An 11,089-nucleotide genomic window follows, 5' to 3' on the forward strand; every position below is an offset into this window, starting at 1 on the left:
ACCAGTATTCCAGAAATGAATACCAACATAATAGTCACTGTGGGACTCCCACACACCCATCTCTTTTGTCCCCTCGAGAATATTTTTACCTGCCTAACACTTCCTTTGATCTTACTAAATTCTTAGGTCCAGCTATTGTATAATCTTCTTAGGTAACTCTTACAGTAATGCTTAGTTCTAGTTTTGCCTGGCAGTCTGCAAGGCAGGCCCTTCATGAGCCTTCATTCTGCATCTTAGAAGAGCTTCCTGGAGTGAGCATGTGGAGGTCCTCAACAGGGAACCCAAGCATAGGGGGCTTATAAGGAAGGCAGAGGAGAGAGGGCATTTGTTTGACATTTTAACTGAAAGTGTGTAATTTTTTATCTGTATTTCTAGACACTGTTTCCAGCAAGTTGCAAAACAACAATGTTTACACCATTGCCAAGAGGAATGTGGAAGGGCAAGACATGCTGTACCAGTCCCTGAAGCTCACTAATGGCATTTGGATTCTGGCTGAGCTACGTATCCAGCCAGGAAACCCCAATTATACGGTAAGACTTTTCTCAGAATGGGTGAAATGGATTAGAGGAAGGAGGTAAGAGCCCTTGTATTTCCTCATAGTATGCTGCAGAAACCCACAAAGATACCCAAAACAAGCAGTCAGAAAAGAAAGCACAGTGGTGTTTATGGAAGACCTCCTTCCTATCTGTAGTATATGCCCCCTCCAAAAGACGTGGCACCTTTGGCAACAAGGAATACTGCAAATTCATTGCTGCCCCTTGGATGTAGAATTGCTCGCCAAACTTGGCAAGTCATCTCAGATATTATTTACCTCCCATGTCTGTGTGTTTGGTCCTCTGTGTAAGCTAAGAGGAGTGTGTCCTCGCTGATTTCAAATTGACCTTTCCTCCTTTATATATATATATATATATATATATATATATATATATATATATATATATATATATATATTCTTTATTTGAGAGAGAGAGAGAGAGGAAAAGGCAGAGAGAAAGACAGAATGGGCAAGCCAGGGCCTCCAGCCACTGCAAACGAACTCCAGACGCATGTGCCTCTTGTGCAGCTGGCTTATGTGGGCCCTGGGGAATTGAACTGGGGTCCTTAGGCTTCCCAGGCAAACGCCTTAACCACTAAGCCATCTCTCCAGCCTAAAACTAATTTTATTTTATTTTATTTTATTTTTGGTTTTTGATCTTTTGAGGTAGGGTCTCACTCTAGCTCAGACTGACCTGTAATTCACTATGTAGTCTCAGGGTGGTCAAGAACTCATGGCAATCCTCCTACCTCAGCCTCCTGTATGCTGGGATTAAAGGCATGTGGTACCACATCCAGCTGCAAAGTAATTATTCTTAATCATGAATTTCCTTAGCCTATAGGGAAGTTTCCAGTCTTCAGATTTTCCTTTAGTTTGGGAAACTTCTTCAGTACTGCACTGAAGTAAATTATAGATGTTTTGTTAATCTTAATCAAAAATACCTAAGGTTGGGCTGGAGAGGTGGCTTAGCTGTTAAGGCCCTTGCCTGCAAAGCCTAAGGACCCATGTTATACTCTCCAGATCCCACATTAGCCAGATGTACAGAAGTGAGGCAAGGGCAAAGTTGCACATGCCCACTAGGTGGCACAAGCATCTGGAATTCTATTATGTGGCTGAGGCCCTGGCATGCCAATTCTGTCTCTGTCTGTCTGTCTGTCTGTCTCTCTCTCTCTCTCTCTCTCTAAAAAAATCATGTAAGGAGCTGGAGAAATGACTTAGTGGTTAAGATGCTTGCCTACAAAGCTAAGGGAGCCAGGTTTGATGTGTCAGGACCCACATAACCCAAATGCACACGGTGGCACATGGGTCTGAGGTTCATTTGCAGTGGCTGGAGGCCCTGGAGCACACATTTTCTCTCTTATAGGCCTCTTTATCTCTCTCTCAAATTAAAAAAAAATGAATAAAATATGTATTTTTTAAAGTCATGTAAGGGCTAGAGAGATGGCTTAGCGGTTAAGGGTCTTCCTGCGAAGCCTAAGGACCCATTCTCTAGGCCCCACGTCAGCCAGATGCACATGGTATTGCATGTGTCTGGAGTTCATTTGCAGTGGCTAGAAACTCACACTCTCTCTCCCTCTCTGTCTCTAATAAATAAATAAAAATAAATCTTAAAAACAAAAAAAGTCAGGTAAGCCAGATGTGGTGGCTCACACCTTTAATCCCAGCACTTAGGAGGCTGAAGTGGGAGGATCACTGTGAGTTCAAGGCCATCCTGAGACTACATAGTAAATTCCAGGTCAGACTGGGCTAGAGTGAGAAATCATGGGCTGGAGAGAGAGATGGCTTAGCAGTTAAGACAGTTGCATGTTTTTTTTTTTTTTAATCATGAATTTTTTGGGTGGGAGATACATGGCTTAGCAGTTAAGGTACTTGTCTGCAAAGCCAAAGGACCCACATTCAATTCCCCAGGACCCATGTAAGCCAGAAGCACAAGGTGGCACATGCATCTGGAGTTGTGTGCAGTGGCTGAAGGCCCTAGCTTGCTCCTTTCTCCCCCCCCCCCAATAAGTGAATATTTATTTTAAAAAATCATTAATTTTTTGATGGATGAGTGATGTTTAGGTGTCAGCTATTTCTTGATGCTTCCTATACCTTATTTTATTTTGAAAAGGGCTTCTTACTATCAGTATCTTAACCTCAGGGTTGTTTTTTTTTAGAACCTTTTAATTTGATATAATTAAAGTTTTTTAAATGGAACAGGTTTTTGAGGCGAGGTCTCACTTTAGCCCAAGCTGGAACTCACTATGTAGCCCACACTGGCCTGAAACTCACAGCACTCCTCCTGCCTCGGCCCTCTGAGTGCTGGGTAGCACCATACCCAACTTCATGGTTTGTTTGTTTAGTTTTTTAGTTTTATTTTATTTACTTGAGAGTGTGAAAGAGACAGAAAGAGAGAGAATGGTCACACCAAGGCCTCCAGCCACTGCAAACGAACTCCACACCCATGTGCCACCTTGTGTATCTGGCTTTAATTGGGTACTGGGGGAACGAACCTGAGTCCTTAGGCTTCTCAGGCAAGCACCTTAACCACTAAGCCATTTCTCCAGTCCCTGTTTTATTTTTTGAGCCAGGGTCTCATGTCCTTGATTTTGCTGTATAGCCAAAGCTGAACTTGAACTCCTGATTCTTGTGCCTCAGCCTCCCAAGTGCTAGGGTTATAAGCATGCACCACACACAAGCTTTCATGTATGTTTTACCTAGTTTTTCCTGTTGGTATCTTACACACCTGTAGTGCGTTTTCAAAGGTAGTAAATAGGTATTGCTACAATATAACTATAGACAGACATAATTGAGATTTTACATTACATATTCCTTGGGGGGGGGTTACATAGTATGCAATTTCATAATATGAGTAGCTCTGTATAAACCATCACCACAAAAAAAAGGCTTCCTGTTGTTCTCCCTTTGTAGTTACAGTCTTACCTAAGTGACAACCCTTCACAACCACTGCTTGGTTCTCCTACTGTGCATATGTCATTTCTAGAATGTGTTAGAGCCGGGCATGGTAGCACATGCCTTTAATCCCAGCACTTGGGAGGCAGAGGTAGGAGGATTGCCGTGAGTTCGAGGCTACCTTGAGACTACATAGTGAATTCCAGGTCAACCTGGGCTAGAATGAGACCCTTCCTCAAAAAAAAAACAATAAAAATATATATGGTACTTATTAATATAAAGTCTTCATTTGGCCGTTCCAATCATAGGAGGTCCTCTCCTACTGTGTTAAAAGTTGGGGGAGGGGTTGTTTTGTTTTGGTTTTGGTTTTGTGAGGTAGGGTCTCACTCTAGCCCAAGCTGACCTAGAATTCACTGCTTATTCTCAGGGTGGCCTCGAACTCACAGCGATCCTCCTACCTCTGACTCGCGAGTGCTGGGATTAAAGGCATGTGCCACCATGCGCAGCTGTTGTTGTTGCCCTTAATTTTTTATTCCTGGGATTGCTGCCACAATTTACAAGGCAATATACCTTCTGTAATGAGAAGACAAGACAAAGACAAAGCTAGAACAGATAAAGAGCTCAGGAAGGTGCATCTAATTTAACATTATATTGCATTAATCAATAGTTGCACTTTTTGCAAACTGTTAAAAGTTTTCTTGAACAGAATGCTTGAATACCTTTAGAGCTAATGCCGTCCTTCATGCTAATCTCCCTTCTTTTTCTCCTCACAGCTGTCGCTGAAGTGTAGAGCTCCTGAAGTCTCTCAGTACGTCTATCAGGTCTATGATAGCATTTTGAAAAACTAATAAACTAGACCACTACCCTCCAAGCCACCCTGTAATCGGTGCACACCAAGAACTGTTAACTGGAACTGTACTGCTGTGTAGAATCTGAACCCACACATACTACGGCACCCACCCAGGTAGTGACCAAGTCTACCCTGTGCTGACATTAGAGCTCACCTTGTTGGATAGTTTTAGCTTTCTGTGAACATTTGTAACCGCTGCTTCAGTCACTTCCCGCCTTTGCCACCTGCTGCTGCTCTCTGACCTTACTGTGGGCTTCTCCATGTGCCAGTGGCTGGCCTTTTCTGTGCCCTCTTTTGAGTGTAGTGTGATTTTTTTTTTTTTGTAATTGAAAGCTCATTTCGAAAGCAGAACAAGACAGCAAATATTAAAGCAAGGAAAAGTGTCACTGAAACATAAGCTGCACTTCATTGTTGTATATTTTTGTACATATGAGAAACTGAGGAACTGTCCCCAGTGGAAAGTGTTGAAACAACTAGCCATCATTCACTGTAGTCTAGAGGCCAAGATGCAGTTACTGGCCCACTCAGAGGGGTTCTGTCCATGGCAACCTTGTATTTGGTCATTTGGATTTTTGCTTTTTTTCCCCCTCTAGCCAAAATACTTTTTTGACCAAGCCTTCGAGCTCTCTGCTGCCCCGTGCTGTATTCTTATTTGATTGCTGCATACTTAGTAATGGTGAGCTTCACTGAATGGTGTTTCAAGTACAGAAAACCTAGGGCCTGTCAGCACCAAAACTGAAAGAAGTTGGAACTTCCTACATTCCTTTCCACTGAACCAACCCAGTAATGACAGGGACTCGGGAAGCTGGGTAGAGATACGAGCAGGAACCAAATGCTCTCCCCCAGCCCCTTTCCCTGTGGTTCTCAGGGCCAGTTCAGATCTCCAGTCAGAGTCTAGGCCAACTTTAATGACTCACCCAACCCTGTTTTCCTATAAAGGAAAAAGAAAGGCAAGAAGGTCAGTCATTCCATTCGTTATTGCCAAGGCATCTTGGCTGTTCTGCAGCAGAGCTGAGGCGGGTCTCCTCAACTTCCTTCAGTGCTGTTCTCACTGAAGGACTTTCCTGTTCTTCTCTCAAAGCCCGCTTTCCCTGTGTCTACTCTGGTTCTGCATACTCCACACTGTTTGGCACCCATCCATTTGTAGACATCAGATGACAGCAAGCATCTTTCTCATTTACTTGAAGGTACTTCCAGATGTCTCAGTGAAGGTGGAACTAACGTGTTCCATGGGTTCAATGAGCCACGGTTTTTGAGGCCAGAAGGAAGTGCACAGGAGAAGTGAGCTTAGGGCTGTTGCCAGTTTGCATTATCCCCTCATCTCTGATCTGCTCTGCACTCAGTTGCAAAGCAAATTAGAATCATCCCAGAAGGTCAAGTAGCTCTTGTCACCTCTCAAAAGACGGGTATGTGAAGTCTCCTCAACACATTAAGTGTGATTGGTTAAAGAACACCTCATGCCCAGGACACTACCCTGCTTAACACTGTCCACACAGTTGCAGATCCTAGCACCCGGTATTTGGGATCTGTGACCAAAACAGCTCTTCTCAGCGTCCCCTGCTGAAGTCAGAAGCACTCCAGGGTGCAGAGACCTTCTGTTGGACTCAGACCTAACCCACTGGACTCAGAGAAGGGATTGTAGAAAATCAGAGCAGAAGCCAGCCCCCAGCCACTCTGTGTCTGCAGTGACCCTGCTTCATACCAGCTGCAAAACCAGTGGAGTGTGAGGCCTTCAGTGTACTTTCTAAGATCTTAAGAATCAGAATTACTAAATGATGAAAAGGAAATACATCCCTCACTCTCTACCGCTTAGGCTTGTGGGAAACAGGATATAACACAGGGTTATGTGTGGAAGGTGGGTAGGTTGGTGATATGTAGGGTAGGAAAGAAAGCAAGTTGATAAAGTTCCCTTGTTGAGACTCATACATGGAGTCAGTTGGATACAGGCGCTATAAGAGATTCACACTACAAACACTGTGCTCTCATCTCAAAGCAAACTGTAGTTCCAGAAGGAAGAGAATGTGTCAGGACAAGCAGACAGAACATGCTTTTATGCCAGGATATGTCCTTCAACCCCTGAAGCTAAGGCTTCTTTCAGCCTCCCCACCACTGATGGATAACAGCTGCTGTTCTCTGCTGGCCTAACTGAGCCAATCCATATGATGTCTTCCCTCCTGGGGGAGCCTCCTCCCATTTGCACCCCAGGAAGAGCTGGGGAGGAGCTCTGCTTCTTGGGAAAGAACCTCTCTCAAAGAGACAGCCTGTTGCCTCTGCCACAGCTTCCCCTCAGGCCCCTTTCAAGCTTGGCCAGATTAAGGGAGCTGGATACATGCCCCCACACCCCACTCTCTGCCCAAGTGTGTCTGATGTTACTGGCATACAGAGGGCTGGGGAGGCAAGCACATGCCCAGGGCTCTTACTGGTCAGAGATTTCCTGTCCTCACCCAGTCCTGTTCCGTGTGTCTGTATGTGAGGCTTGGGATGCTGGAGGAGCAGGAGGAGGGGTAAAGGCTGTCCTAAGAATGCTTCTTATTCTGTTCTTGTTGGGATCTGTTTGGGCGGGGGGGAGTTGGGGGAAGCTTGACCTTGTGTATTCGTCAATAAACTCATTTACACAAAATAAAATGTGCAGTGTACCTTTGTTTCCAGAGCTGACACTTGGACAAAACACGTTGGCCAGGGGAGTGACAGCACATTAGTGACCATTCTTTGAAAACACTTTTAATGGCCTAGCCCTCCCAGGAGTTCAGCCAAATGGAATGACATGTGGTTTGAAAAGGAATATACCTCAGGGAGGTCCCTGGCTGTCTGAGCCTCGAACCACCTCTGCTGTAAGTAGAGCGCGCCCAGGGCAGCTAGCCTGCCTGACGTGTTCCCAGGGGCACCAGACAGAGTGACTGGCTTTTTTCTGACTTGTGAGTAGGCAGCCTGCCAGCACACCCAAGGGCAGGAGTACAGTTAAGTTGCTAGTTTCCCATTCCCCAGGATGTCTCATTCCAGCGCTCACAAAATTCCCAAGTAAACAGAATTGCTTCTGCTTTAAAGCAAGCTTCCTCAAGAAGTTCAAGCCTAATGAACTACATTCATGTCTCTAGGGATATGTGTACATGTTCTGATAAGCTGACAGCCACTGAATTATCCCACAACCTGCACTTAGGGAAGAGCAGAGAAGGTCCCAACAATAAGAGGCCCTTGGAATAATTCCTTGCGCCTTTCATGGCTGGCTGGCATGTAGAACAAGTGTATGCTGTGCAGAACTTGGTAGGTGATTAGAAAAATAGCTTTTATTTCTTGCATGTCCAAACACCATGAATGAATTGCTTTGAACAACTAGAAACATTTTGCTAGGCTACCAAGCTAGAGCAGGATTCACACTTGAGTGGGATCAGGTGATCTCATTTAAAGCTCAGGGACAGAGACCTGAAGAGCAAGCTTAGGTCAAACGGGTCACCAGTAAAGAATAATGTCAGTTCAAGAAAAGACCCCAGAGAGATTCAACTCTGGTGCACATTACCTGGTAAATTTTCAAAAATGATACATGTGTGAGCTGGAGAGATTGCTCAGTGGTTAAGTGCTTGCCTGTGAAGCCTAAGGACCCCGGTTCAAGGCTCAATTCCCCAGGCTCCATGTAAGCCAGATGCACAAGGTGGCGCATACATCTGGAGTTCATTCAGAGTTGCTGGAGGCCCTGGCAAGCCCATTCTCTCTCTCTCTCTTTCTTCCTCTTTCTCTCTGTCACTCTCAAATAAATAAAAATAAATTAAAAAAAATAAATAACAGAGGTGGGCTGGAGAGATGGCTTAGAGGTTAAGGCACTTGCCTGTGAAGTCTAAGGACCCAGGTTTGATTTCTCAGTGTCCACATAACCCAGATGCACAGGTCGCCCATGCATCTGGAATTCATTTGCAATGGATGGAGGCCCTGGTGCTCCCATTATCTCCTCTCTAACTTGCTATTTCTCTCTCTAATAAATAAAGTAAAATAATTAAAAAATTGGGGCCTGGAGATATGGCTTAGTTGTTAAGGTAGCACACGCATCTGGAGTTCATTTACAGTGGCTGGAGGCCCTGCCATGCCCATTCTCTTTCTCAATAAAAATAAAATACTTTTTAAAATAATTCTTTAGGGCTGGAGAGATGGCTTAGCGGTTAAGCGCTTGCCTGTGAAGCCTAAGGACCCCAGTTCGAGGCTCGGTTCCCCAGGTCCCGCGTTAGCCAGATGCACAAGGCGGCGCACGCGTCTGGAGTTCGTTTGCAGAGGCTGGAAGCCCTGGCGCGCCCATTCTCTCTGTCTCCCTCTATCTGTCTTTCTCTCTGTGTCTGTTCCTCTCAAATAAATAAATAATTTAAAAAAAATAATTCTTTAAATTGACAAATGTTTCTATTCAATGCATCTGGGATGGAGCTTGGAAAATCTGCATTTAAAAAAAGTAATTGGGTCGGGGCTGGGGAGATGGCTTAGCAGTTAAGGTATTTGCCTGTGAAGCCTAAGAAACTGGGAGGGGGAGATAGTGATCAAAATACATTGTATGCATGTACAAAAATTGTCAATCAAAAAGCCTTTAAAAGCCTAGTGTGTCACATGCCTTTAATCCCAGCACTCAGGAGGTGGAGGTAGGAGGATTAGTGTGAGTTAGAAGCCAGCCTGGGCTAGAGTGAGAGATCCCCCCCACCTCAAAAAAAGTAATAAATGCTTTAAAATTACTAAAAATTAGAATTTACATATTAAAAATATTCTGGGGCTGGAGGGTATCTTAGCGGTTAAGGTGCTAGCCTGCAAAGCCAAAGGACCCAGGTTCAATTCTCCAGGAGTCACGTAAGCCAGATGCACAAGAGGGTGCATTCTTCTAGAGTTCATTACAGTAGCTGGAGGCCCTGGCATGCCCATTCTCTCTATCTGCTACTACCTCTCAAATAAAATAAATTTTAAATATATATATTTCTAAAATATAGATAAATTATTGTTTTACAATATTTCTTTCAGAGAGTGAATGAATGAGGGAATGTGCATATCCCAGGGCCTCTTGCTGCTGCAAAGGAACACCAAGAGGCATATGCCACTTTGTGCATCTGGCTTTATTTACATGGAATCAAACCCAAGCCGGTGTCTCTCCAGTCCTCTTTTTTTTTTGGGGGGGGTGGTTTTTTTTTGAGGTAGGGTCTCACTCTAGCCCAGGCTGACCTGGAATTCACTATGTAGTCTCAGGGTGGCCTCAAACTCATAGCGATCCTCCTACCTCTACCTCCCAAGTGCTGGGATTAAAGATGTGTGCCACCAAGCCCAGCTTTTTTTATTCTTGAAATGGCCTCACTCTAGTCAAGGCTGACCTGGAACTCACTCCGTATTCCCAGCCTGGCTTTGAACTCACAGTGATCCTCCTACCTCAGCCTTTCAAGTGGTGTAATTAAAGGTGTGAGCCCCAAAGTCAAGCTAAAAAGATTTTTTATTTGATTTTGATGCAGTGTGTATGTGTGTCCTGCTGCAAGAGAATTTCAGATGCACACACCACTTTGGGGTCCAGCTTTGTGGGTGTTGGGGAATCAAACATGCATCAGTCAGAAAGCTTTGCAAGCAAGTACCTTTAACTGCTAAGCCATCCCCCCAACCCTAAAATGATTTTTAATATACATTACATAGAAATGTTTTGATTAACATAAAGCATTTTCTGGGCTTGTTTTTCTGTTACTTTTGACTTTAAAATATATATAGGGGGCTGGAGAAGATGGCTTAGTGGTCCCCAGTTCGATTCCCTAGGACCCACGTGAGCCAGATGCACAAGGAGGTGCATGCGTCTGGAGTTCATTTGCAGTGGCTGAAGGCCCTGGAGCACCTATTTTCTCATTCTTTCATGCTCTCAAATAAATGATTATATATATGGGCAATGGGGAGACGGCTCAGTGGTTAAAGGGGCTTGTTTGCAAAGCCTAATGGCCCAGGTTCAGTTTTCCAAATGCACAAAGCGTTGCATACATCTGGAGTTGGTTTGCAGTGGCAAGAGGCCCAGGCACACCCCTCACCCCGCTGCTTGCAAATAAAGATATTTAAGTACATATTAAATACATACATACATACATGTATGCATACGGGCTCACATGCCAGTGGTCAACGTCATTCACTCCATATGTTTACTGGGACAAGGTCTCTCACTCATCCAGGGGACCCCTGTCTCCACCTCACCGGCCTCTCTAGTGCTGGGACTACAGACGGGCAGCCAAGTTCACCTGGCATTTATATGGATGCTAGGAATCTGGTCCTCCTGCTTGAGAAGCAAACGCATTATCTACTGAACCATCTTCCTAATCCCTTAATTATTTGGGGGTGGGGATATCCCCAGGATTAATAATGTTCAGTCAGAGGTTCACACCTGTTCACCTGTATTCTTCTTCAGTAACTCAAGGTTTTAAAGCAGGGGGAAAAAAAAAAAAGCACTCTGCCCATTATACCTGCTTAGTCTATTCCTTGCCCATCTCCTTAGTTCAGTGTCGCTCCTGCCCCTGCTTTTCAAATGACATGTGGCACTGCATCCAACAACACTACAGCTTCCTCCTCCGAAGCATGGAAGGTTCTTTTTGCTACCACATCCAGCTTTGCTTAGATAGAGCACGTTGGCCCCAGATTCATCCTTGAGATTGCACTGGTTTCTGCCTGCAGAATAGAAACAAGAATAAAAACTCACACCCTTACATTATTTCTGAGGCTAGAAAAATAGCTGAAGACTCTCAGGCCTGAGCCTTCGTCCTCCTACTTCATGTATTAGTGCTTTTTCCTCATTTTGCTTGGACCCAGATTCTTTCCCACCACCCCCAGCTCTA

The 11,089-nt window shown here is 44.6% G+C and overlaps 1 protein-coding gene across 4 annotated transcripts in view; it reads left to right on the forward strand.

Moving 5' to 3' along the window:
* The window catches only part of Ap2b1 (adaptor related protein complex 2 subunit beta 1), a 179,533-nt gene extending 172,664 nt beyond the window's left edge, over positions 1-6,869 (forward strand). For 2 of the 4 annotated variants that reach the window (XM_045158905.1, XM_045158904.1), the window contains exons 21-22: positions 376-530; positions 4,201-6,869. In XM_045158905.1, coding sequence (XP_045014840.1) covers positions 376-530; positions 4,201-4,275 — 230 coding nt within the window. In that variant the 3' untranslated portion in view covers positions 4,276-6,869. The remainder of the gene's footprint in view (positions 1-375; positions 531-4,200) is intronic. The other 2 variants (XM_045158903.1, XM_045158906.1) reach the window with 1 other exon arrangement.
* Positions 6,870-11,089: the final 4,220 nt, after the last annotated feature.

This window comes from Jaculus jaculus, chromosome 9, assembly GCF_020740685.1.
Source record: "Jaculus jaculus isolate mJacJac1 chromosome 9, mJacJac1.mat.Y.cur, whole genome shotgun sequence".
Lineage (NCBI taxonomy): Eukaryota > Metazoa > Chordata > Mammalia > Rodentia > Dipodidae > Jaculus > Jaculus jaculus.